Below are 26032 nucleotides of genomic sequence, written 5' to 3'. Positions count from 1 at the left end.
TCATAAGCTGATAAATCCCACTATCAATAAAAAGAATAATCCTATCCTTCATTCACTAGAGCATGCAGTTCAACATCTGAAGTAAACATCCATCTCCGTCCGGATAAAAGCATATTATCATCATCTAAAACTTTGTCCATGGATTTGAGCCAAGAGATTTTTGATGGGGGCAATGCTTCGGAAAAGACCTCAATTGCATCACACGCCTGTTCGGATATGTCCATCCATATGACAGCCACAATGATGGTTGCTAAGGGCTAGCAAGCCATATTATGGATGTCTTTGGATGTTTACTTTCTCAGCAGAAGTGGAAAAAACTAAAGCGCATTGTGTCGTAGTAAATGTCGCATTTATTCTTACCTATTTTCTTTATAGAATCTATAATCAATGAAAGTTTAAAGATTTGCATCGATGTCGATTTCAATATATTTTATTCATGAGACATAATTGAATTTATGTCATTCTTGAAGTTTGATATCTTTTTTATTCATAGAAAATCAGATGAATAAAGGTTTTGGTTCAATGAAGAGGCTTATGACCTTTAGGAACAACCAGTCATATATGGAAGAATGTTATTTTTAGTTGTAGAATAGTGTCTTCAATGGACAAATTTTCTCCCTTGTATTTTTTTTTTAAGCACCAAGATGTAATTTCCATGATTGTGTAATGGATTGTCTTCTGATACGGATCGTGGAGAGAGAGCTCTCCGGAGAGAATGGATCTTTATTATTGAATGTTTGGATGAATAAAATGATGGGAGAGCATCTCTTCTTATATTAAAGGCCTTCTCATTACAACCATTGATTTATATTCAATCTAGCGGACAAGATCATATCACTTGTCCTACCAACTAAGCCGAGAGAATTTTAGAACCTGACTCAATTACTGTCTCACCCATCTCTGAGAATGTTCCATAAATCCTAGGGCAAAACCTGGCTGAACTTGGATGGTCTCCATTGGTCTAGCACGATCCTTTATCACGGGAACCTTGAGACCATAACACTTGCTCATATTTGCCATAATTCTTCTCTATTGGTCTACATATTTTTCAGGTTGCATATATTCGTGATTCCTCAAATGTAGTAATTATGTACCCGTAGTTGATGGTCAAGGAAAGCCTTTTCCATGCATGATTTTCTGCTATGGGAGCAAGTTTATTGTCTGTTTGATACATACTAAATGAATTTAGCATAATTTCAAAGTTTCAACAGTCTCTTGTAAATCACAGTTTTGGGCACGAGGGTCGAATTGACGCGGGTGAAGCGACCATACTTTTGCTTCCTTCAAATGTTACTGTTTTTACCCTCGATTTCACTGGATCAGGACTTTATGGGGAAGGAACATGTGACTTTGGGGGTGGAACGAAGTGAGTTTCTACTAGTAAATCGGAGTAACTACTGTTCTGTGTTTTCTTCCAGGCATTTGTTTATTAAAGACTTGGCCAAAAAGTATTCCTTGGACTCTTTTGTCGGGCCTTTCTCCTGTTTAACTCTTGACTTGACACATATGTAAGTTTCATGTGAGGAAAACCGTGACATGGCTTGTGGCTGAATTCGCTGGGGGTGCAAATGCTAACAATTTTGTTTCGAAAAATAATTTTTAAAAAATAATTTTCTTCTATTTTTACTTCCCAAAATAATTTCTAAGTAAAACAACGCATTTGGTAATTATATAAAATTCCTATTCTTAGAATTGAAATATAATAGGAATGCATTTTGTGCAATTCATAAATTTTTTTGTAATGTAGAATTTTTTAAATTTTTTAAGATTTATTTTCTTTTTTTTTTTTTTCTTCTTCATGCTTGCTGCTCATCACTTCTTCTTGCTTATCATCGCTGCCACCCGCTGCAACATGTGGTGAGTGGCAAGTAGGAAGAAGAAAAAAAATGGACTTATTTCTAAAAATTATTCCTGGGAATAAGAAACTATTTTTTTCTATTTTTTATTTATATTTCAAATCTATTCGTCCTACTTTTCTATTTCAAAAAATAGAAAAATTAATTGATGTTACCAAACATATTCTTTTTTTTTTTTTTTTTTTTTTTTTTAGGGAGCAAAAAAATAAAAGAACAGATGATTTGAAACTTTCCCCATGCACTAGGCATACTTATGTCTTGGGGAAAGTTTTTAGCATAGAAGAGGCTGTAGAATGAAGCAGCCACTAGGCTTGCTAATATTTTGCACATGTATGTAATAGGTTTAGGACTGTTTTGGCAACTTTCCTCAAAGTTGAAACCTTTATTGCCATTGGGCTTGCTAGTTTCTGTATTTGTCTTATTAAAACTTGTTAGCTTCAGTTGCAATGCTTCGGAACTTATTATCCCTATGCAGGTTGTTTTAAAATCATTATTCTTTATAATTTCCAGTTCACTTTCTTTTTGGCCCCTCTAGAAGGATGACCTGAAGGCTGTGGTCGATTATCTTCGGACTGATGAAAAAGTCTCTTCGATTGGCTTGTGAGGTCGTTCAGTGGGTGCCGTTATGTTCTTTAATCCTTCTCTTTTAAGCTCTTTCCAAATTCGTCAAATGGATTTTTCCCTGAAGAAGACAAAGTAAGGAATGCAAGAAAGAACTCTTTCGTGGCTGGTGTCACCAAGGAGTGGAAATTATATTAGATGTTCATTGGGGCGGTGGTCAAGGCAAAGGGAGAGCTGTGCCCTTCTTATTAACCCGATCAATGCACCACAGAAAAGAATGGCAAACAATGTTCTGTATCATTTTCTGCTGAGTTTTCTGGCATTTCAAAAGATGTCATATCTTAGCTTAAGATTGTGTTTGCAGCGCCCAATACAGCCATGTTACTCGGTACGCTAAATGCTAAATGGTGATTCTCTTTATTTAGTGCGACAAGAATACTATTAAGTTTGGGGTAGGTCACATTGTGTTGCGGTCACGCTATCTTCTTTGTGTATAAGCCATCAGTAATTTCACAATATTTTTAAAATAATGTGAAATATGAATAAGAAATTTTTTTCATGGGGTTGTATAAGAAGCTTCTATCTCACGGACAACCTTATTGAAAAGATTTCAAATTTTGAAACTTATTCCTTACTTGTGTGCAATGTCATTATTTAATTAGTGAAATATTATGTTTTTTGGTTCATAAGTGAAATATTATGTTATAAGGTGTTTTTTCACTTGGGTCCGATACTAGAGGAAGTTGGCCGAAAGATCAAATGAGGAAATAAAATCGGCTAATTGTTGAGAAATACGGGTAACTCAAATCTTATCTTGAGAAAAGGAAAGTTTTTAGGATAAACGACTCAAAATCTTTGACATAGACTTTCTCTAATCTGGACGAACCAAAGCTTAAAAGAGGAAACTATACAACTTGTTTCCTGAAATTTCTGTCAATGGCGGTGTCCTATGACTCAGTACATATATATACATACCCAACCCAAGAACGCTTTCACTTGCCATCTCCACAATTCTCGTAAAGATGTCGAATTATTACACTCGAGTCTTCGCAATACCAACGCGTGTTCCAGACGATGACGATGAATCTTTGCCCCAACCCAGTGTGATCTTGTCATGCCATGTCCAAAGCTACTGTAGTCTGTCCAAAGTACAAGGAGGAACAGGAGGCCGAATCTGTGAACGTGGCTTTTCGTACCGAGCGGAGCATCCGAGCACGCCGTTCGCGTCCCACGACCACTCGCCATCCTCGCCATAGTGGACAATCGTGCCCTCCATGATGGAGGGCATGCTGCTGCCCTTCCCTTTGGACCGGATACAGTGGCTCGACATGAACGCGGGGAAGTACGCGGGCAGGACATGCATGACCCGCGACGAGTTAGTGTCTGAGATCGCGAGGGTGTTGTCCCGCGAGGTGAACGACAAGGGGCGCAAGAGGACGAAGGTGATGGTTAGTATGACGCACGTGGTCACCGTCTCGGAGAGCGAGATCCACGAGAGTCGTGAACTGAACTGCGTGATTTGCGCGGAAGAAATTGTGATGGGAGACCAACTGGTTCGGATGCATTGCTCTCATGAATTTCATCAAGATTGCATCGAAGCTTGGCTGAAGATACACCAAACATGCCCTCTGTGTCGCTGCGAGTTGCCCGCCAAGATGTCTTGAAGCCTCAGTCTTTTCTGATTTTTCTAGGACACCACTTGATGTAAATGAAGTTTCTGCTTGTGGGTTTAATTCTTCTCCGATCAGCAGTCGATTCCCAAGCCACTTTGTAATTACACTTTATCATATATTATCCAATTTCCTTTCTCTTTCTTCTTCGAAACGTCTCTTGTAAGGCTACATCTTGCTTTCGATTCGGTGAAAGAAAGCCAAGATTGGAATTATGCAGTCTTGTGCCAATTCAAGGCTTTTAGTCTAATTTTTTTATATATTTTTAGAAGTTTCTTAAAAAAATTTGTGTATCGTCAATTTTCAAGACTCTAAATACGATCATCAAATAACTAACATAAACTCGCTTAAAGTTCTCAAATTTGATCAAAAGAAACGAAATTTGGTCCCTCAGTTTTAGCATTACATGACTTTTTTCAATGGCCTTTTTAAAGTCGGATAGCTACTTTATTATTCTTTATAACTTAGTTGAGGTATAGAAACAATAAATAACAATCCTTTAAATTTTTATTTTTATTTTTCCAATTATAGAAATATTTTCTTTTCCAAAATATCATCAATAAGTTATTCCATAGATATTTCATCATTGGAGAAATGAGTAAATTAGTAATTCTATTTTATCTCTCACATGCCTTAATTTAAAATTTAAATCAACACCCTTAATGAAAAAAAGTTTTGAATCGTAAGATTTTTTTTTTTCCTTTTCTTTGTCTAGTTTCACTATTTAATAAATCAAATATCACGTTATAAGGCAATTTTTGTTAAATCTTTTAAATTTCATTAATCCCCCCCCGGGGGGCCAATATGCCTTTTTGCTAGTATATTGAAAAAAAAAAAAAAAACAATTACTTGGGTTTGATACTAGAGGTGGATGTTGCCCAAAAGGAAGATATGGATGAAGAAATAAAAGTGGGCAACTTTAGGGAAATACAAGTGATTTAAAGCATCTTTAATTCAGATATCATGTGTTTGGAAAAGAAAAGTTTTTGGGGACTGACTATTCAAAATATCTTGAGAATCTATATCTAATAATCAGATTAATTTCTAACACATAATCTTCCGTAAATGCTGATGATTTGATCAGATATTCTCTCCAATCTTGACAACCAAAGCCAGAAGAAAAAAAAAGTTTAGGACTTAAAATTTCACTTCAATGATTAAAGAGACTTCAGGAAACATATTAACGTTGTGTTTCCTATTTTGGATTGGCAATGTTTCTTGTCTAACACGAGCCGATTTCTAGCAGAATCAAGTCACGTTTCACTAAAAAATATCCACTTCATCAGTCTTGAAAAAATTTTCATCAAATATGTTGAATTATCAAAGTTTAGTTTCTGCAAAACCCGCTTTTAGACGAGATGATCGATCTTTGTCTCATGCTCTTCGAATCATATCGTGCGATGTCAATTGCTACCTTATTGAGTCCGATGTACAAGGACCAAACTCTCCGGCGTGTATCGTGGATGACGACCGTAGCTTTTCCTTCCAATTCGAGCAGCCGAGCGGGCCCTTCGCATCTAACGACCACTCGCCATCGTTGCCGTCATGGGCAACCGTTTCCTCCATGGAGGAAAGCGGGAGAAAAATACGAGCCTTGGACCGGGAGTTTTGGTTTGATCTAATGTAACCAGAAGGATAAATGGTGCGCCCAATGAAAAATGGAAAAAAAAAATGATAATAAAGATTTTCCATTGACCAATTTTTTCAAGGGATACAGATGATGATTTTAGTAATTATTTTTAAAATAATTTATTTCCCGCATAATAAGTAAAGCCCTAATCACAAGTTGAAATTAGATGAGCTAAGGAAGAGAGTGAAGAGGGAGTCGATAAATCAATTAGCAAGGGGAGAATTACAAAAGAAGTTTTAAACTTATTATGATAATATCAATTCAATCATAAACTTTTTTTTTATCAAATAAGTTCTAAACCTTTTATATTTGTGCAAATTCAATCAATTCATCCAAATTTGGCTAGCTTGCGCTAACGTGGCACAACCGGTGTTGACGTTGATAATTTTTAATAATATTTTAATATTTTTCAAAAAAATTAACTATTTTTCCTCTTTTTTTTTTTTTTTTTCTCTCTTTTTTTGTCCTCTTTCTTCTTCCTCTACCCAATCACCGGACTAGTTGCTGGCCACTAGCGAGGCTCGTCTTGCTATCGCTAGGCAAGGGCGACCTCACCTAGCCATAAGCGAAACGAGCCCTCATCGTTGCTCAGTGAAGGGAGCTTAACTAGCGAGGTTGAGCCTCGTTGGATCCGGCACAAGGTGGGTAAGGGTCTCCCCCACTAATCAGAGAAAGAAGAAAGAGGAAAAAAAAGAATTAAAAAAATTGAGAAATATTAAAATATTATTAAAAATTATCTACGGTAGTGTTGGCTGGGTTATGTGAGCACAGGTCGTGCTATGTCAACATTGGCTAGATGGACTGGATTGACACAAATATAAAAGGTCTATGACTCATCTAGCCAAAAAAAGTTTAGAACTGAATTTGTACGACCGCAATAAGATTAAGACTCTTTTGGTAATTATCCCAATTAGCAAGGGTCAACCCCAGAGCAGCCCATGAGTCCATGATCCAATGTTGAAGCTAGTTATTAAGGAGATGAATTGATGAAATTTCAGAAATTCCTTTTCTTTTTTTTTCTTTTTTTTCTGCTAAGCTAACTGTTCTATCAGTTGATGATTATGGTTTTCTTTCAGTTGAACAAATTTATGGTAACTAATGTTGAATGCATGAAATTAGTATAGAAGCTATTTTCATTTCCCCTTCATTTACAATACCAAATAGTTTTTGTTTTCGTTTATTGATTTTTATTTTGGTAATACGTGAAGCCAAACCCGTGCAGTAAACCTAGTAATGTTTTTATACATTTTCATCATATACGAATTAGTGATTTAGGTTAGTTGATTAATCAAATAACTTGTGCATAGCTCTTTAACTTAAGCTTAGGTAGGTCCAATTGGATACATCGATGGGATCTCTCTTGCAGATCACCACGTATTAAGATATTGAACTTTAGTCGCCGCTTTCAATAGCAAGTTTTCCGGATCAACAACTCAAAGAAATCTTGGAAGTCTATTTAATAATAAGCAGAGAAAATCTCACAGATACAATTTTTCGTAAATATTGGTAATTGCACAGGTTATAAGATATCTCAACAAGAGGAAAGTACTCGAAACATTTTACTTAAATGATTAAATAACTATCAAAGTTCTGTTTCTGCAGTGCCAGCGTTGTGTTTCATAAATTTCGGTGATTTCACGACCTATAAGATAAGACACACTCTTCAATCTTGATAAAACAAAGCCAAAAATAAAATAAAAAAATTAATTTTTCACAGGAATCTTGTCAAAGGCAGTCTAGGAAACAGTGCAGTTTCCTATTCGGATTAGTAATGTTACCTATATATACCCAATCCAACCAATCCAAGATTGTTTGGCTTGCCATCTCGACATCCCTTTTAAGATGGCGAGTGATCATACTTTGGTTTTTGCGATGCCAGCGTATATTCCCGACAATCAGTCTTTGCCCCAACCTCGGGTGATCATGTCATGCATCGTCCGACGTCGCTATATTCAGTCTGAAGTAGGAGGAGGAACTGCATTACCGCCTCGTGCCTCCGATGGTGGCTTTTGGTACAGAGCTGAGTACCCGAGCGGACCGTTTGTGTCCCACGACAGATCGCCATCATCGCAGTCGCGGGCGATTGTGTCCTCCATGTTGGACGACATGCGGCTGCCCTTCCCATTGGACCGGCTGCGATGGCTCGACGTGAGTGCGGGGATGCACGTGACCGAGAAGTATCTGACTCGCGACGAGCTTGTGTCCGAGATCGCGAGGGCCACGTCCCACGCAGTGAACGACACTTGCAGAGAGGGGCGCAAGAGGACGAAGATGGTGGTGAGCATTGTGCACAAGGTCACCATCTCGGAGCACGAGATGCGAGCCCGATGGCGGAGGCTCCAGTGGCGGATCTTGCATTCGCGGATCCTCGAAGAGGAGGAGAGATGGCGGCGGCTACTTTCGGGGCAGCGATCCACGCTTAATCTAACGAGGCAAGAAGGAGCAGTCACAACCCCTGATCGCAACACGGAGGGTGTGTTGCGGATAAGGGTCATGAGGGAGTCGGTGGACCAAGACAGGATCAACTTCGGAGCCGCACATAAGTCAATGATTGAAAGCTTGAACAAAGTGACGTTTGAGGGTGATCAAGGCTCAAATAGTTCGCATTGTGTGATTTGCATGGAAGAAGTTGCGATCGGAGGCCAACTTATTCGCATGGATTGCTCTCATAAATTTCACACAGATTGCATCAAAACTTGGTTGAAGGTACACCCCACATGCCCCCTATGTCGGCGCCCCTTGTCCCCCTAGAAGTCAAGAGATTTTTAACTTTTCCGATTTCCTTAGGAGACTGGAGATTCAAGATTAATTACATGGATGCATATAGAGTTTCAAACAAGTCATTGTTCGGAATTATAGGTTACGATGATTATTTTTTTTATTACCGCACATCAAATATTATGAATACTTGTTATGGCTATATTAAAATTTGTCTTTTTTTGCGATTATATAACGTGTAATCAAGTTCTTTTATTATCTTGAGACCTGAAAAAAAGTCTTTTTATTATCTACCGTGGATTTTTTTTCTGGACTTTTAGACTTCTTTTGCACCCTTACCTTCCTCTGACTGCATGAGCTCCATTACCATGTTCCGATCTTCTCCTAGTAAATTAAAATTCTGTAACTTGAACCAAACCTATCTATATCATCAATTTGAAGTTATAGATTGAGAGTTTGTTTGGATTAATTTAAAGAAATCGCACAACCTGCCTCTCTTTTTTCTTTTCCAAATCTTAACAAAGAATTCACTGAAAGCTCCAAAATATTACGAAATTTATATATGAATTTACATATCCGTATTTTAATATCTTGAGCCTCCCTTCAAAATCAAAAGTCAACTATCAAATTTTACGAGTCCGAATATTTGAAAAGAAAAATGTATTTGAGAAGTTATCGCATGTCAATAATCAAGTTTAAAAACTTTTTCCCCAAACATCAAGCTCATCATAAATTTCACAAAAAATTGCATCGAAGCTTGGGAACACCAAACATGTTCTCTGTGTCGGTACAACTTGTCGACTAAGAGTATTGAGATCCAAGTTTTTTCTAATTTTCCAAGTGATCATGATTGATTACGAAAAATATTTGATTTTTGTAACCAAATCCTTTTATTATTTAGTATGGAAAACTCGAAAGCCTAGACCGAAAATTACTCGGTTTGATCCAGGACGGTTTGGCCATTTAACCCAAAATTATTTCACTTTTTAAATTCTTTTAAAAATGTATTTATATGATCAAATTCCAAGACTTTAAAATATAATTATCAAATACTTAAACAATAAATTCACCTTGTAAGCATATGTATCATAATTATGTTTTTTGTTTACGGTGCATGGTTAACTCAAAAACTAAAATTTTATCGAATTTGCTTTTTCTCTACCTGGACAAAGAAATCTTTTAGAAAAGCTTGAACCATGAACTTGCTAGCCCAACCGAAAGGATAAAATAGGGCTTAAATTACAAGCCCCACCTAATGCAGAAAGTTAGGTTCGTTAACGGTGATTAGAATTTAGAGCAGCTAATTTCAAAAATTAACATTATATGAATATTATGTGTTTCTTTTGTATAAGAGTATGTTTTCGACCATTGGAATTGGAGTGCTTGAGCACACACTCATGTATTACATATATATTTTGTTTACTGTTAAAATAGAGTAAAATATATTTTCTGACTCTAAATAAGATCAAATGTTTGAGGCGTCATTGTACAATCATAAGCTCTACTATTAGCGTGTGTTTGAAATTGGACATTTTATTTAATCTCTATCACCTCAATTTTTTTTTTAAATTTTTTTTTTATAAAGCCTCTAAAGATATCAACGTTTAGGTTATGTGTTTCTGTTTTTATCGATCAGAACTTTTCATTTCGAATAGCTAAAAATGGTGGCAAACTTTATTGCCTCCAATGTTCCAAGAAAATAGAAAGAAACAGAGTGATTATTTCAGAAATTGATAAGTAAAACAGAGAAAGAAGTGAAGGGTAATTTACAAAAATAGAAAGAAAAACGAGATAAATGATGTTTTGGCCGGGACATATATAGTTATTTGACAGTTTTAATTCAATTTTGTTCTTTCACGTCCTTCCTTCCCTCCACCATTTCTTCTTCACTTAGGACCGAAGCAAGTTCATAAAAGGTTCTGACAAAAGAAGACCACATGTCGTAAAATATCACAGTGGCCTAGTGGGTACTATAAGGAGCAAGACAATATGGAATCAACAAGGGGAGGGGTTAGGGAAATAACTCAACAGACACCCCTTGATATTGACCGGTAATGAGGTTACTGCGAATTAAATCACAAAAATGTCTAGATTCTCATAGTTCATTGCCTTTTGTTTTATAAAGTGAGTTGTTTAACTATAAGTTATTCTATTCTATGTAAGGGTTTCAAATTAGCAAATAACTCAGATGATTTATGGATCCATTGTGAGATATCCTTCCATAGTCAAAGACTAAGTAATGTGGTTTTTCTTTTCATTTTATTAAACTTTAGTTGCATGATGAATTGCCTTTTGGGGGTCATGTTGTCACGCCCCAAACCTCGAGCACGCCAATATCCCACCATGGTCATGCAAATGCGACATTCCCAAGTAATGTCGCCGACCCCATTCATTAATTATTGCGCAAGCGGAACGTATTATAAAACCCCTGACAATGAAATACGGGATAGACAAGTAGGAAACAAAACCACAACATGACACTTTCACAATTCAACAGAATTACAAACAGAGGTCTACGGCCAAAAGTCTACAAAAGACCGGCTCTTAAAAAGGAACTGTCCTACGACCTACAAGTCAGACACGTTCTCCAATCCTTATGACTTCACCTCTGCAACTCCTCAAGGCCAACCAAAGCTATCTAGCCGCTCCGTCCACTAGGGACCTGAAATTGTAATCCCAAAACCGGGATGAGACAATGTCTCAGCAAGTTCAACCCATAAACCCCTATTAGAAAGAAAATACGCCCCGGGTGGCCTAGCCACATCACACAAAAGACTTACCTCGCATTAGCCTTCATCTGCAGGTTAGCACAATTTATATAATTCAACCACGTACAATTATGATAACCAAACAATCATGGCACAATCACATTATCAAAACAATTCAACCACTTGGATCGTCTCAGCGATCAATCAACTCGGCCGATTACATGTCATTCTAGCAAATCAATCATTGCTCTCAATCACAGCCCTATAGGAAAGTTTAACAATCAGTGGCAATCACGGTCCCACTCGGCACAATTAGAATCAGTGGCATCACGACCCCACTCGGCACGATCTTTAAAAAGGTGGTAGATTACGGCCCAGCTGGGCGCGACCTCTAATAAGTGGCATATCATGACCCCCCTGGGCACGACCTTTAATAGGTGGCATATCATGGCCCCACTGGGCGCGACTTCTAATAGGTGGCATATCACGGCCCCACTGGGCGCAACCTTTATCAGGTGGCATATCACGGCCCCATTGAGCGCGACCTTTATCAAGTGGCATATCACGGCTCCACTGGGCGCGACCTCTAATAGGTGGCATATCATGGCCTCACTAGGCGTGACCTCTAATAGGTGGCATATCACGGCCAATCGCCCATCAATTTCCACACTTAGGATTTTATAAAGAATCTCTATTTATCGCAATCACACTCAATTTGCCACAACCAATCATCAATTTCAAATTCTAAATGCATAGCAGCGATCAACACGAAATTCTGAGAATTTAGGGTCTCAAAATCATTTTTCGGAATTTATTAACTAATTAAATTTATTTCGAAAATTAATTAAATAATAATATCCATATCTTTCACGATCCACGCTCAATTTATAATATCCAATCATCAATTTCAAAATTTGACTACACAAAGAAATCAACGACGAAATTCGAGCAACCTAGGGTCAACAATAACTTTTACTTTTTTATAATAATATTTTAATAATTTCGGATTATAATATAATATTATAATTTCCAGAATTTCAAAACAATTAAATAATTCAAAATTAAAATCCTATTATGTCCCGTCAAGGTTTATTATCAAATAAACTCTCTTAGCCTTTAATTAAACATGCTTTAAATTAAACAAACATCTTAATCTAATTCACAATTAAATAAACTAAACTAATCACCTAAGCTTACTTAACTTAGGCTAATCACACTTAGGGCATCATTAACCGTCTAATCAAGGTTTAGTGAGTTAAACTCGCCAGATTAGCGAGCCGAGCAAACCAAAATGACAAGGACGATGCGAGGATCGACTTTTCTCAAGGCGGGCCGAGCATCCGGGCTCGGGAAGGCGGCCGAAACGGGCCAAACATGGAATGCCGTACCCATTTTCTTGGTTGCTGTCTTGGGGTCGAGAGGGAGCGGATCCGGCATCGATTGAGCGAAGGAGAACCGGTGGTGGCAGCAGCTGGTCTCGGCGGCTGCAGGCGAGACTCCGGCGACCTTGGCGACGGTGAACGGCAGCCGGCGACGCTGGATGCAGCTCTGGACAACGGTGGTGATGGGCGACGCGGGCGAAGCGGAGCGGAGAAGGCGGTGCGACGACGAGCGGGCACGGCGACAGGCGTGCGGGCGAATGGCGACCGCGACGGCGAGCTCCAGCGAACAGGCGTGCAAGTGGGCGAAGAGGGCGGCGTCGGGCTCGGCTAGCTTCTGGTCGAAGCTCCCCCTTCTCTCCCCTCCAAAGTCCCAAGCTTGAAGATGATGTTGATGGGTGCTTTTCCAAGAGCCAATATCCACCCTCCACTTTCTCTTTGGCCCAACCACCATGACATCATCCCATGTCATCTTCCACTAACTCATTTTCCTCTACAACCTATTTCAATGGGTCCATTTCATTTTCCGCATAAGCATAAAACTTTGTGCAACGATTTCTTCAATTCCACTCAATTCTCTTCCAATTGAGTCCAATTAAAGTCCATAAAATTAATCCAATGTTACCACACTTCAATTCGCATCTTCACTTGTCCATAGAACCAACTTAAGTCCCAAAAGCGCGACCAAAAGCGGACCTACTAATTTCTCGAGCCAAATTAGCCATTCTCTGATTTAATTTCTGAAAAATTCTGATTACATGAAAAATCTTCCGAAGATGAGTTAATATTCCTAAAATGATTTGTGACACACCCATACTTCCAATTTTTGAATTCGATCTCAATTCCACGGTTAATTTCACTTTGGCACGATACTAGCGTGGCCCAACCTACCGGGTAGCCTTTATAAATTTTCATGCATTTGACTTGTGGTTGATCATCTCAAGCCACAATGTACATCTTTGAAACATTGGCGACTTTCGGTTGTCGGTAATCTCAAGGTTTTAAATATGGACACAGGGTACCCAATCGATAGAAAAGTCGGTCCAGTGCCGATCAACTAGAATTGTGCAATCTTTAGGAATCACCCACACCTGATCACATGCCTCTGTCGAGTCGACCTATCTCCGATCTCTAAACAATTTTTAATTGTGCCGCAATGACCCTTGCAAATTAGCTCGGTCAAAAGATCGCTTCCTAGTCAAATTCTCGAGTCTGATACATTAGAATTTCTTAACGGCTTCACCTGATAGACTAGTTTTCACATGAGTGGCCGACTCAAGGAAAAGAACTATATGTGTGCCAACGAAATGCCCATCTCAATTTATTGAAAATAGAATTGGAAAATCGGTACGTCACGCATGTTCTTGTGTAGTCATTTGAAAATATGTCATGATTGCCTTAGATTATATTGTCCATTAGCTTTTCAATCCATTGCTAAGTAGAACAAGATTTCGGATGGCAAAAATTTGATCTTTTGATATTTGAAGTAGTGACTCAGAATCACCGTATATGCATCTCTCATATGCTTGAATGTTTTGGGATTTCAATTAAAAAATGAAAAACATGTTTAGTTGTATGTATATGTTTTGCATATGTTTTAGTGCATGTAATATATAATCAATCTCTCAAATTCTACACGAACAGATAGAGAATGTGATAACTTTTAGAATAATTGAATTAGATTTAAGCCGGCAGAGTTGCTAAAGAAGCAATTCCCCTTTATTTCTTTACATATAAAATTAGGCTATGTTTGGTCGTTCGGATTTCTAACCATGATAGGACTGGATAGGATAGGATATGAAATCCTGGAATTTTTCTATATGATTTCATATCCTATTTGTTGTTTAGTGAATCGCAATATTAAAATCGGATATATTCACATCATATCACGTACATTTTTTTAATATAAACGGCATATCATTATAAATGAATCTAAAAGTTCATAAACGGAGATGATGAAAATCTCTCGTGACACTATTCCTTAACTTATTTTTATTTTATTTTTAATATATATTTCCTCCTTTTTAATCTATTATTTTTTCCCCTTTCATCTTTCTTTAATAAAATTTTATCAAATAGTAAACTGTACTAAAATACCTAAAATATAAAAATACCTAAAATCTATATAATAAATATTAATATAATTTATTGATGGAATGTTCTAAAGTTGAATATATAAATTAAAATAAGATTAAATTAAAAAATATGTTTTTATTTTTTATTTTAATTTCTTAAATTAGAATTCAAATATATTTATATTGATATATAGTTTTAATTTTTTTAATTTAATAAGTTTGTTATTTGAGAAAAATAACTTTTTTATTATAAACATTATAAATTTTATTCACCTTTATCACACCTCTCCCATGGGATAATTTTATTCAACCTATATCATTCTTATATCCGACTATATCCTATCCTAAACAAGCACTAAATGTAGGATATGATAAATTATATATTATCATGAATTTTATCTTGACTGTCAAACGCAGCCTTAGAAAATAAAACATGTAGCGCACCCTACATGGACAATTTGGCATCATCACTTGGTCAGTAACCTATTAATTAATCAAAGATTGCTCTTCAGCAGCATAAGCGCAATCTCAACAAGTGAGTGAATGGACGTGTTGTGCCTGCTTAGTCCAACGATGCCAGAGAAGAAATTGAAGCTTTCTAGCTCTAATGCCGTATGCTCTCCTTCAAACTCGTCCTCCATGCCCAGATTGGTGAAGATCTGCACATTTGTCGATTTGTCCCTCACCACCCTTTTTGGTAATCGAGATACCGGCTGAGGTTCACTTTTTGCAAAAGAGGTGCACTTACTCTTAGTGAAAAAGGAAAGAGAATAAATAAATGAATAAATAATTAAAAAAAATAAAATATTATTTAAAATGTCTACGTTAATGCTAGCCGTGTCATATTAGCCTAACCGGTTAAAATTGGTCGGATTGCAAAAATATAAAAGATTTAAGATTTAATTGACAAAAAAAATGTTATGATTGAATTGACGCAATTATAATAAGTTTAGGATTTTTTTTGTTAATTCTTCCATGCGATTTGTTTTCCCCTTCACAGGATGTTAGAAGAAAATGGTTTTTTGTAATTAAAAATCAATTTGAAATTTTGCTTCCCAATCATCAAGTTTACCATTTAATGTTGGCACTCTATGTTTTGTAATAAGTTTATTGTTAGATGAAGTAAAGACGATCACAATCCTTTTTTTCTTTTTTCCATATTCTATCGGCAGCTAAATATATAAATTTATATGTTCATATTTTCTCTGGCATCTTCAATTTCAAATTTGAATTTTTCCATCCTATGAACGAGCTTATCAAAAAAAGATTTAAATCTTGAATTTTTATTTCTTTCCAATGTGCAACTCCATTATTTAATAAAAAAATTTAAGTATTTTGTTATAAAACAATTTCTTGAATTTTTTTTTTTAAATTCATGCAACATTCGTGTATTTTTACTATTATGTGAGAAAAAGTCGGCTCGCCTGGGTTAAAACTAGAGGAAGTTGCCTAAAATATAAAAATACTAGACAAGGAAATAAAAAGGTAACTTCCAAAAAAAAAAAAAATACAAGTAATTCAAAGTACCTTGAAATAAATAAATAAAAAAATAAATATATCATGCGTTCAGAAAAGGAAAGTTTTAGAGATCTTCGCTATGTATATATATACAATGCCCAATTCAAGAACAATCCACTTTACCATCTCAACGATTTCTCGAAAAGATGTCGAATTATCAAACTTTAGTCTCTGCAATGCCAACGCCTGTTCCAGACGATCAGTCCTTGCCCGGACCTCGTGTGATCGTGTCATTCCATGTCCAACTCTGCTATCTTCAGTCCGAGGTACGAGGAGGCACTGAATTCCCGCCTCGCATCCTCGACCACCGTACCTTTTCGTACCGAGCCGACCACCCGAGCGCGCCATTCGCCTCCCGCGACCACCTGCCATCATCGCCGTCCTGGGCGATCGTGTCCTCCGTGTTGGACGACATGCGGCTGCCCTTCCTGCTGGACCGGCTATGGTGGCTCGACTTAAGTACGGAGACGAAGGCAACCAAGAAGTGCCTGACCCGTGATGAGCTAGCGTCTGAGATCGCGAGGGTCGCGTCCAGCGCCGTTAGCAACCCTTGCAACGAGGGGCGCAAGAGGACGGAGGTGGCGGTGAGCATGATTCACAAGGTCGCGATCTCGGAGCATGAGTTCCGCGAGATGCGAGCCCAACTGCGGAGACTCGAATTGTGCTACCTGCATTCTCGGATGCTCGAAGAGGAGGAGAGAGGGCGGCGGTTTCCTATTCTGGAGCGGCGGTTCCTGCTCAATCTAATGAGGCAAGAAGGGTTGGTGGCAAACCCTTATCACGACAGGGAAGATGTGGGCGAGGAGGGGGAGGAGAAGGGTCAGGAGAGACTCACTGGACCAAGCGGCGATCAACTTTGAAGCTATATCTCGCATCTGATTCGTTGATGAATAGATAAGCAAACAGGCTTTGTGATTATACCGTGCTTATGATTTCGAAATATACGAGTGGTTTTGATGATTTATGGGTTCATAGATTTCCTTCCACAATCGCAGACTAAGCAATGAGTTATCTATTTTCTTTCAATTAACTTCAGTTGCCTGATGAATTTGCCTTTCAGAGTGCTTGTTCTTGCGTAGTCATGTGAAAATATGTGTTGATGGCCCTGAATTATATCATCCTCAAGTCTTAGATTCACTGCTAAGTAGAACAAGATTTGGAAGGAAAGATCTCATCTTATAATAGCAGAAGTTGTGAGCTCAGAATCATGGTATATGCGACACTTGGATGCTTGAATGTACAGGAGTTGAAATGTAAATTATAAGAATGTGGTCTATGTACACATTTTGCATATGTTTTGGTAGCAGTACTTGTGGTGTGCTGTTAATCGCACAAAACCTGTGCAAACAAATAAGGAAGGTGCTAACTTTCGGAAGCATTTCATCATACTTATGTGGGACAGAGTTGCCAAAGAAGCAATTACATTTATTTCTTTACATCTGGGATTGGAGAATGAACCGGCATGCCTTCATGTTTTCCATTTGTTGGATATTTTGGCATCATCACTGTGTCAGTAATCTTTTGTTTGATCAATCATGTTGTTCTTCAGCAGCATAAGTGCGGTCTCAACAAGTGAGTGAATGGTTGTGCTGTGCCTGCTTAGTCCAATGGTGCCAGAGAAAATATTGAAGCTCTCTAGCTCTGATGTCATATCCATTACTCCTTCAAGCTCCTCCTCCATACCCAGATCCCTGAAGATCTGCACATTTGTTGATTTCTCTCTCATCATCCAGATTGCCAACTTGATTGCAAACCTTCTCATTCTTGGAACATTTATATGTGGGTTCCAGTGGCTCCTCAGGATCTTGACCAAAGCGCAAGCTAATTTGGCTTCTCTAAACCCTGCCCTCTCGACGGCAGTCAATTCTTCTGCTGTCATGAACTTGAAAGCATGTACCGCTAACCCAACCATCACCTCTTGTAGTTTGCCTTATCCTGACAAGATTGCCTTGAGAACCTGAGTTGAACAAATATGGTTAGGTAGGAACAATTAATATCATTCTCTCAGGAACAACTTAAACTTGTACATAACTGCCCTTTCCGGTTATTGAGATGCCGGCTCAGGTTCAATTTTTGCAAAATAATGCACTTACTGTTGGTGCCGCTGCTGTTACTCCCTTTAGCTGGTTGAAGGACTCTGGCCCACTGTAAGTGCACAGATTCCTCAAAATTCTTCCAGCATTAACATGAAGAAGCGGAATCTCCAATGCTTTTAGGAGCTTCTCCACTACATTTAACTTCAAGATGCAGTGACAGTTACTCTTGCTCTCGAAAGCCAGCATTGCCAGTGCTTCTCCGGCCACAATCCTCACATCCCTTTGATTTTCTGGCCCTCCTTGGAAGAAAATCTTTAACAGTTCTTTTCTGTCGCATTGTTGTCTTGTGCTAAATTGGTAAGGATCCCAATCCCTAGTTTCTGAAGTTCTGGTTGTTTCTCTCCATGTCGTAGTATATCTCTTATATTGCTTATGGTGTAGACTATCTCTGAGATCTCTCTCCAGAGATTTTTTTCCTATGGTACCTGTTGTGCTTGCCAGCTTCTTTATAACCAGAAGGGATCTTTTAACAGTCAAAACCTGCGATGTGGTAATGGTTGAGTCCTTCAATATTCTTTTGTCACCACGAGTGAAATCTATGATTTTGGAAAGAAGGCCCCTTGTGTTTCCAATTTTTCCACAGTTACCATGATCATGAGCTAGTTTCTTCAGAATGAGAAGTCCCAAATTATTGGAAATCCAGTATCCATAGTCTTCATGGTCAAAGATGATTTTCTGTTCGCCAATTTTGTCTGCTGCAGAACTGGGGCTTCCATTTGTTGAGAGAAGAGATGATATCGATTCCATTGCCCTGGGAATTCCAGCAATGCGAAGGGAGTTTTGCTTCTCCCCGGCTAATTTGGAAACTATTTCTGCAGCTGATAGCCTGATTTCTTCCTCTTGTGGGTCTTTCCAGTTCAAGAACTCCACCAGTCTCTGTATGACTGGCAGAGTTGTTCCGATCTTCTGAAGCGTGTCATCTGAAAACTGTTCTTTCGTAGAGAACCAGTGAAGAATCCTGGCTCCTATCAGCTGCTCATCCAGCGAGTTTGAACATAAGAGATCCATAGCAAAAGTGACCAAATCCATTCCCAGGCCATAAAAAATGCTCCCATTAATACATTTTGAATAGGAGTCATAGAAAAATCTCCATGTCAAAATACCCAAAGCCCCCAAATCGCATTCCTCGTTCACCCGTTCGAGAAGCTTACAGATGACAACCTTCCACTGCCAGTAAATTTTCTCTGTCAAGACGACCAGAGTGTCTGACAAAGCCAAGGCATAAAAGGTACACAGAGCAGCTTTTCATTGCCTCTCGACAGTGTCTCCTTCAGCCACCTCACCAAAACTCTTAGGACCGAGGACTAACCCACACAGTATTAGTCCTGGAATTTCAGGACCAAGAACCGATACAGTCCCCTTGGGAACCGGACCAGGATCGACAGGGTTGGGCCGGTCCATGGTTGATCCAGGGTCAACCCTAGACCGCTGCTCACCCCTGGCAGCTACCGTTGCTTGCGCACACATAATAAAGTAATTATGCATCGAAAGAAAATGAATATGTATGCATAGTAGGTGAGCTCAAGAGAGAGAGCAAGTAGGGACAATTCTGAAAATTTAATAGTGAGCATAAAAGAAGGGAGTGGACAACTGAAAGAGTGAAAGAATGGAAGGGGGTAATCTCTATATATATACATATAATTTCTTTTGTAATTTCTTGTGCAGGGTCAACAGTTTCAATTCACTTTCGTTCCGTTTCCTTCCTTCCCCTCCACCATTTCTAGTTTTTCCATCTTCGCAATTCACAGTGACTGATCTCGCTCACCATCCAGACGCTGAACCCTCGCTCGTCTCAGCTCCAAAACTCCCTGATGTCCATCACACGAATGTCGAATCGCGTAGATTACGATCTTAGTTTCATTCGCTTTTGCTTTGTGGAGTCAGCTGTTCAACTGCAAGTTCCCATTTTTCTTTGGTTCTTCGGTTCTCATCCTAATTAAGGGGTTTCAGAGTGTAGTGCAGATAATTTATGGGTTCATTGCGAGATGTCCTTCTAAAGCCGTCACAAAGTAAGCAATGGGTTCTTTCTTTTTCTTTTTGTCTACTTCTGTTGCCTGATGAATTGCCTTCTGGGATTCTTGATCTTGGTGTAGGCGTTTGAAATTATGGAATGACTGCACTGGATTATGCCGTCTTAAGTATTTGAGTAGCTGCTAAGTTGAAAAAGATTTGGAAGGGGAAATCCTGTCTTTTAATAGCAGAAGTAGGGAGCTCAGAATTAGGGGATATGCAACACTCGGATGCTTGAATGTTCAAGAGTTGAATCGTAAAGCAAAAATTGCTTGGGTGTATGTATTCATATTCATATGTTTTGGTAGTAGTACATGCGGTGCGTCACATGACACACAAACTCCGTGTGAAACAAATAAACATTGTTATAACTTTCAGAAGCATTTCATCGGACTTAAGGGAGTTGCTAAAGAAGCAATTACCTTTATTTCTTTGCTTCTGGAATTAGCGAATGAAATGTGTATTCTAGCATCGCTTCATGTTTCTCATTTGTTGGATAATTTGACATGTGCTGAGTAACCTATCGGTTGATCAAACCTGTTATTCAGCAGCATCAGTGCGGTCTCAACAAGTGAGTGAATGGTCGTGCTGTGCCTGCTTAGTCCAAAGGTGCCAGAGAAAATGTTGTAGCTCTCTAGCTCTGATGTTGTATCCATGACTCCTTCAAGCTCCTCCTCCATGCCCAGATCCCTGAAGATCTGCACATTTGTCGATTTCTCTCTCATCATCCAGATTGCCAGCTCGATAGCAAACCTTCTCATTCTCGGCACCTTTATATGTGGGTTCCGGTGGCTCCTCAGGATCTCGACCAAAGCACAAGCTAATTTGGCTTCTCTAAACCCTGCCTGCTCAAAGAAGGCGGTCGATTCTTCTGCCGTCATGAACTTGAAAGCATGCACTGCTAACCCAACCATCACCTCTTGGAGTTTGCCTTCTCCTGACAAGATTGCCTTGAGAACCTGAGTTGAAGAAATGTGGTTAGGTAGGAACAATTAATGTCACTCTCTCCAGGACAACTTAAAACTTGTACATAACTGCCCTTTGCGGTTATTGAGATGCTGGCTCAGGTTCAATTTTTGCAAAATAATGCACTTACTGTTGGTGCCGCTGCTGTTACTTCCTTTAGCTGGTTGAAGGACTCTGGGCCACTGTAAGTGCACATATTCCTCAAAATTCTTCCAGCACTAACATCAAGAACCGGAATCTCCAACACGTTTAGGAGCCTCTCCACTACATTTAACTTCAAGATGCGTTGACAGTTGCTCTTGCTTTCAAAAGCCAGCATTGCCAGGGCTTCTCCGGCCACAATCCTCACATCCCTTTGATTTTCCAGCACTCCTTCTTGGAAGAAAATCTTTAACAGTTCTTTCAGAACTCCACCAGTCCCTCCTATACGCTCTGTCGCATCATTATCCTGTGCTAAACTGGTAAGGATCTCAATTCCTAGTTTCTGCAGTTCTGGTTGTTTCTCTCCGTGTCGTAGAATATCTCTTATGTTGCTTATGGTGAAGACTATCTCTGAGATCTCTCTCCGCAGATTTTTCCCTGTGGTACCTGTTGTGCTTGCCAGCATCTTTATAACCTGAAGGGATCTTTTGACGGTCAAAACTTGCGATGTGGTAACGGTTGAGTCCTTCAATATTCTTTCGTCAGCATGAGTGAAATCTATGATTTTGGAAAGAAGGCCCCTTGTGTTTCCAATTTTTCCACAATTATCATGATCACGGGCTAGTTTCTTCAGAATGAGTAGCCCCACATTAATGAAAGTCCAGTGTCCATAGTCCTCATGGTCAAAGACGATTTTCTTTTCTCTAATTCCATCTGCTGTGGAACTGGGGCTTCTGTTTGTCTGTAGAAGAGATGATATTGATTCCATTGCCCCAGGTATCCCAGCGACCCGAAGGGAGTTCTGCTTTTTCCCGGCTAATTTGGAAACTATTTCTGCAGCTGATACCCTGATTTCTTCCTCTTGTGGGTCTTCCCAGTTTAAGATCTCCACCAGTCTCTCTATAACTGGCAGAGTTGTTCCTATCTTCTGAAGCGTGTCATCTGAAAACCGTTCTTTCGTAGAAAACTGGTGAAGAATCCTGGCTCCTATCAGCTGCTCATCCAGCGAGTTTGAACATAAGAGATCCATAGCAAAAGTCACCATATCCATTCCCAGGCCATCAAAAATGCTACCATTAATACATCTCCAATAGGAGTCGTAGAAAAATCTCTGAGTCGAGTTCATACCTGAAGCCCCCAGATCGCATTCCTCGTTCACTCGTTCGAGAAGCTTACAGATGACAACCTTCCACTCCCAGTAAAGTTTCTCTGTCAGGACGACCAAAGCTTCTGCCAAAGCCAAGCCATAAAAGATATACAGAGCAGCTTTCGCGTTCCTCTCGTCAGTGTCCTTTTCAGCAATGTCACCAAAATTGCGCTTGATGAGCTTCATCAATGAAAGCACAGCGCAGGCTATTGCAGATAAGAGCTGAAGCCAATAGAGAATCTTGCTCACGTTTCTCGAAAGGAAAACTCTCCCTGCATAAGGTACAATAGGAACTTCGGAAGAAGTCCATATCCGGGTCAGCTTCCATCTCAATTCCTGCTCTCTAACGTTTGTTGCATCTGTAGTTTCGGAAATTTCCCTGCTCTGTTGACTTTGCTTCCTTGTAGCAGAGCTTACAGGGCTTAACATAACCTTCATGGATTCAGCTAGAGCTCTAGGGCTTGATCTGAGCATTCGGAAGCTGCTAACTCCAGCTTCAGCTATTGACCTTGTGGACTGGTGTTGCCATTCCAGCTCATGACTTCTGCTGAATATTCGAGCTCCTTCAATTAATAAAATGATGGTGATGAACCAGAAGTCGGTTTTGTCTAGGGTACTGGCAAAGCCCCCCAGAAGTACAACCGTCGCCCAGATGAAACCAAGGGTTCCCAGGCCAGTGGCCGTTTTTTCAAGAACTGCAAGGCGGAGAGCAAACAGTGTCAGCTTTTTCTCCGGGGCGGAAACAGCTGGCAGCGTGGGGGAAACAGAGTTTCCGCTACTTCTGTCTCTCGTACCAGCACTATTTTGTGGCTCAAACATTGTGGCAGGTGAAATGACGGTGTCATTTTTCTTCTGAAGCTGAGGAATATCCAAATGAATGCTGCTTTGACCTTCAGTGGAGCTCTTGACCGTCATTTTGTAGTCTGCAGTGGCTCAAGAACACTCTTCTTTATATGTCAAATCAGCTGACGAAAACTTCCATCTAGTGGTTCAATGGAACCTGGATTCAATTTCCAAATGTTCTGTAAATGAATTTCCTGGATTGGGATGAGACAGAGCAGCTATGCCTCTGTGGGGGAAGGGGGTGGGGAGGAGAGGAAGAAGATGATCTAGCAGAGGAAAAGGAAGGTTAAGCAGCTTCTATTGCCAACTTTCCTGCAAGTTCTCTTACTCTTGGACCAAATTCCAGTATCGTTGGATTGTTTACTTCTAAAGCTCCATTGACGATCTTTCTTGTTTGCCTGATGAAGATGCGGAACTCTCTTTCTGCATATGGAGCGATGTGCTTGCTGCTTGGCCACTGCTTTGGCTTGTAGTCAACAGAACTTGTACAGGAGAGAAGACAAGTGCAAGACGATATCGACTCTGTCTGAGGAACATATGCTTAAGGTCCTGATGTTATAATGAATGATCAGGGTTCTTGAGTTATATTGCCGTGCACAGCTCCTCGAAAGGCATCATCGATGTCAACCTCATCGAAAGGAAGATTAGTCGGGAAGTTGAACCTTCAAAGTCGTCTTTTTCTTCGGGCGTCCCTTTCCATGAGAGTCATTTGGTCAAGCGTGCTGTCGAAATTCATGGTCATTCGGTCCAGTTTGGAAATCGCCACATCACTTGGAACAACAACTGGGTCTTCCCTCCTTATTACGGCAGTTCGTTTCGTCGAAATCTAGTAATGCGCTTTCGTATCCGCATGATCATGCAAGGAATCGTATCATAATATCTTTCATGAGAGGCGCATTCTCGGATCTCCACAGCCACTTGCTTGCTCCTCGACGATTCTTTCCGTGTCGTGTTAAGTGTAGTTTGCAATTTCGTTTGTGGCTAGCTGGAGATGTCTTTGTCTCGAGCTAGAGGACACACAAGTGGTCCCCTGCTTTCAGTGCTTTGTCGTCGAAGAAGGTCTAGCCAGGTGGCTATTGCATGAGGAGAAATTACTTCTATCTGCTCGCCAAAATTCGGAGACCCATTAACCATTTATCTGAGAAGACAAATTATTATGCGTGGCGTCATCCAAAATGAAGAAAGAAGGCGCAACTTTTATTGGCCCTCTATTCCTTGATATTCGATAAGGGTTGTGGCACGCGTTGCAGCTGGCGTTTGCGTGTGCTTAATTAAGTAATTACGCATAGAAAGAAATTGAATAATTATGTATAGTAGGTAAGCATGAAACTTTGGATAATTCAGAAAATTTAATAGTTAAAAAAAAAAAGAAAGTGATCGGTTGTTCCAAAATGGATGAAGACGAGCAAAATAAACAAAAAGTGAAAACGAACGAAAGAACCAAAGGGTAATTTTAACTTAAAAAAAAAAAGAAGAAGACAAAAATGTGTTTTTTTTTTTTTTTTTTTTTTTTTGAATATATGGTGAATTCGTGCGACTATGACTTGAAATTGTTTTGAATAGGAATAATAGCACAAATGATTTTTAAACTATGGCTAGATGTGTAATATGGTTTATGAACTTTTAATTTATTCGATGCAGTCCTTGAACTGTATGATTTATGAACTTTTAATTTATTCAATGTGATATTTTAACTTTTAATATATATTCAATTTAGTCTTTAAACAATATGAAAATGTTCACTATTGTCCTAGAACATGTACAAATGTCCAATACTACATTAAACAAATTAAAAGTTTAAAAGGGTCATAGAGATCATTTGTGGCGTTTTTCGCTTTGAGTAATATTTCTTTTTCAATTTCTTGTTTGGGGTTAACAGTTTTTTAACTAATTTTCGTTCTTTCAATTTCTCACCTTTCCCTCCACCATTTGTTCTTCATTTTGGCAATTCGCAGCGACTGAGGTCGCTCGCCATCAAGACACTCAATCCTCACTCATCTCGGCTCTGAAACTCCCTGATCTTGAGGGGTAACAAGTTTCCCGACGAATTCAATCGCAAGAACGTCTCGTTTTTCATAGTTATGAGCATAGTTCATTGCCTTGCGTTTTATAGAGTGAAGTGTTCAACAGCAAGTTCCCCTTTTTTTCTTTGGTTCTTATCTCGTTCTGTTCAGGGGTGGTTCAGAGAAGCGAATAAGGCAGATAATTTTGTGGGTTCATGGTGAGATTTCCTTCCGTCATCACAAAGTAAGCAATAAGTTCTTTCTTTTTATCAACTTCGGTAGCACGATGAATTGCCTTTTGGAATTCTCGTTCTTGTGTAGTCATTTGAAAATTATGTGATGATTGCCTCGGACTATATCGTCCTTAACCCTTGATTCGCAGCTAAGTGGAGAAAAATTTGGATGGAAAAATCTGATCTTTTAGTAGCGGAAGTGGTGAGCTCAGAATCACAGTATATGGAACTCTTGGATGCTTCCATTTTCAAGAGTTAAATTGTGAAAAAAAAGAATGTGTGGGTGTTGTAAGCAATAGTGTAATTCTTTTATGCGGAAATTCAAAACAGGAAATCTTTGATCTTCATGATATTTCACAATGAGGAGAATGAAAACATACCTTTATCCATGATATTTCACAATGAGGGTGAAGGGAGAACCAGATTCTTAAAATGTGTAATGATAATGTTTCTATTCCCAGGAATAGTTTTTATTTAG

General features: G+C 39.0%; 2 protein-coding genes and 1 non-coding gene across 3 annotated transcripts; 1 reads left to right on the top strand and 2 right to left on the bottom strand.

The window, feature by feature from the left end:
* The first annotated feature begins 7559 nt into the window (after positions 1–7559).
* Positions 7560–8468, top strand: LOC120287331 (E3 ubiquitin-protein ligase RNF8-like). Its single transcript, XM_039300100.1, has one exon. The coding sequence runs from the start codon at positions 7560–7562 to the stop codon at positions 8466–8468; it is 909 nt and encodes a 302-aa protein (XP_039156034.1).
* An 8875-nt stretch (positions 8469–17343) lies between these two features.
* Positions 17344–19718, bottom strand: LOC104417407. The gene is made up of 2 exons (XR_005545817.1): positions 18209–19718; positions 17344–18072 (listed from the first exon to the last, which is right to left on the bottom strand). It is a non-coding gene; the product is annotated as an uncharacterized LOC104417407 (transcript).
* On the bottom strand, positions 17344–23415 carry LOC120286252. The gene is made up of 3 exons (XM_039300697.1): positions 21318–23415; positions 18209–21180; positions 17344–18072 (listed from the first exon to the last, which is right to left on the bottom strand). The coding sequence occupies exons 1-2, from the start codon at positions 23388–23390 to the stop codon at positions 20707–20709; spliced, it is 2547 nt and encodes an 848-aa protein (XP_039156631.1). The 5' UTR covers positions 23391–23415; the 3' UTR covers positions 17344–18072; positions 18209–20706.
* Between the last annotated feature and the right edge of the window lie 2617 nt (positions 23416–26032).

This window comes from Eucalyptus grandis, chromosome 8 (assembly GCF_016545825.1).
Source record: "Eucalyptus grandis isolate ANBG69807.140 chromosome 8, ASM1654582v1, whole genome shotgun sequence".
Classification (NCBI taxonomy): Eukaryota; Viridiplantae; Streptophyta; class Magnoliopsida; order Myrtales; family Myrtaceae; genus Eucalyptus; species Eucalyptus grandis.
This window is presented reverse-complemented; position numbering and strand designations above follow the sequence as displayed.

Coding starts and splice junctions, on each gene's coding strand:
- LOC120287331 (XM_039300100.1), top strand. CDS start 7,560: ATGGCGAGTGATCATACTTTGGTTTTTGCGATGCCAGCGTATATTCCC.
- LOC120286252 (XM_039300697.1), bottom strand. CDS start 23,390: ATGACGGTCAAGAGCTCCACTGAAGGTCAAAGCAGCATTCATTTGGAT. Junction 21,181..21,317: donor TAACAGCAGCGGCACCAACA/GTAAGTGCATTA, acceptor TCTTCAACTCAG/GTTCTCAAGGCAATCTTGTC.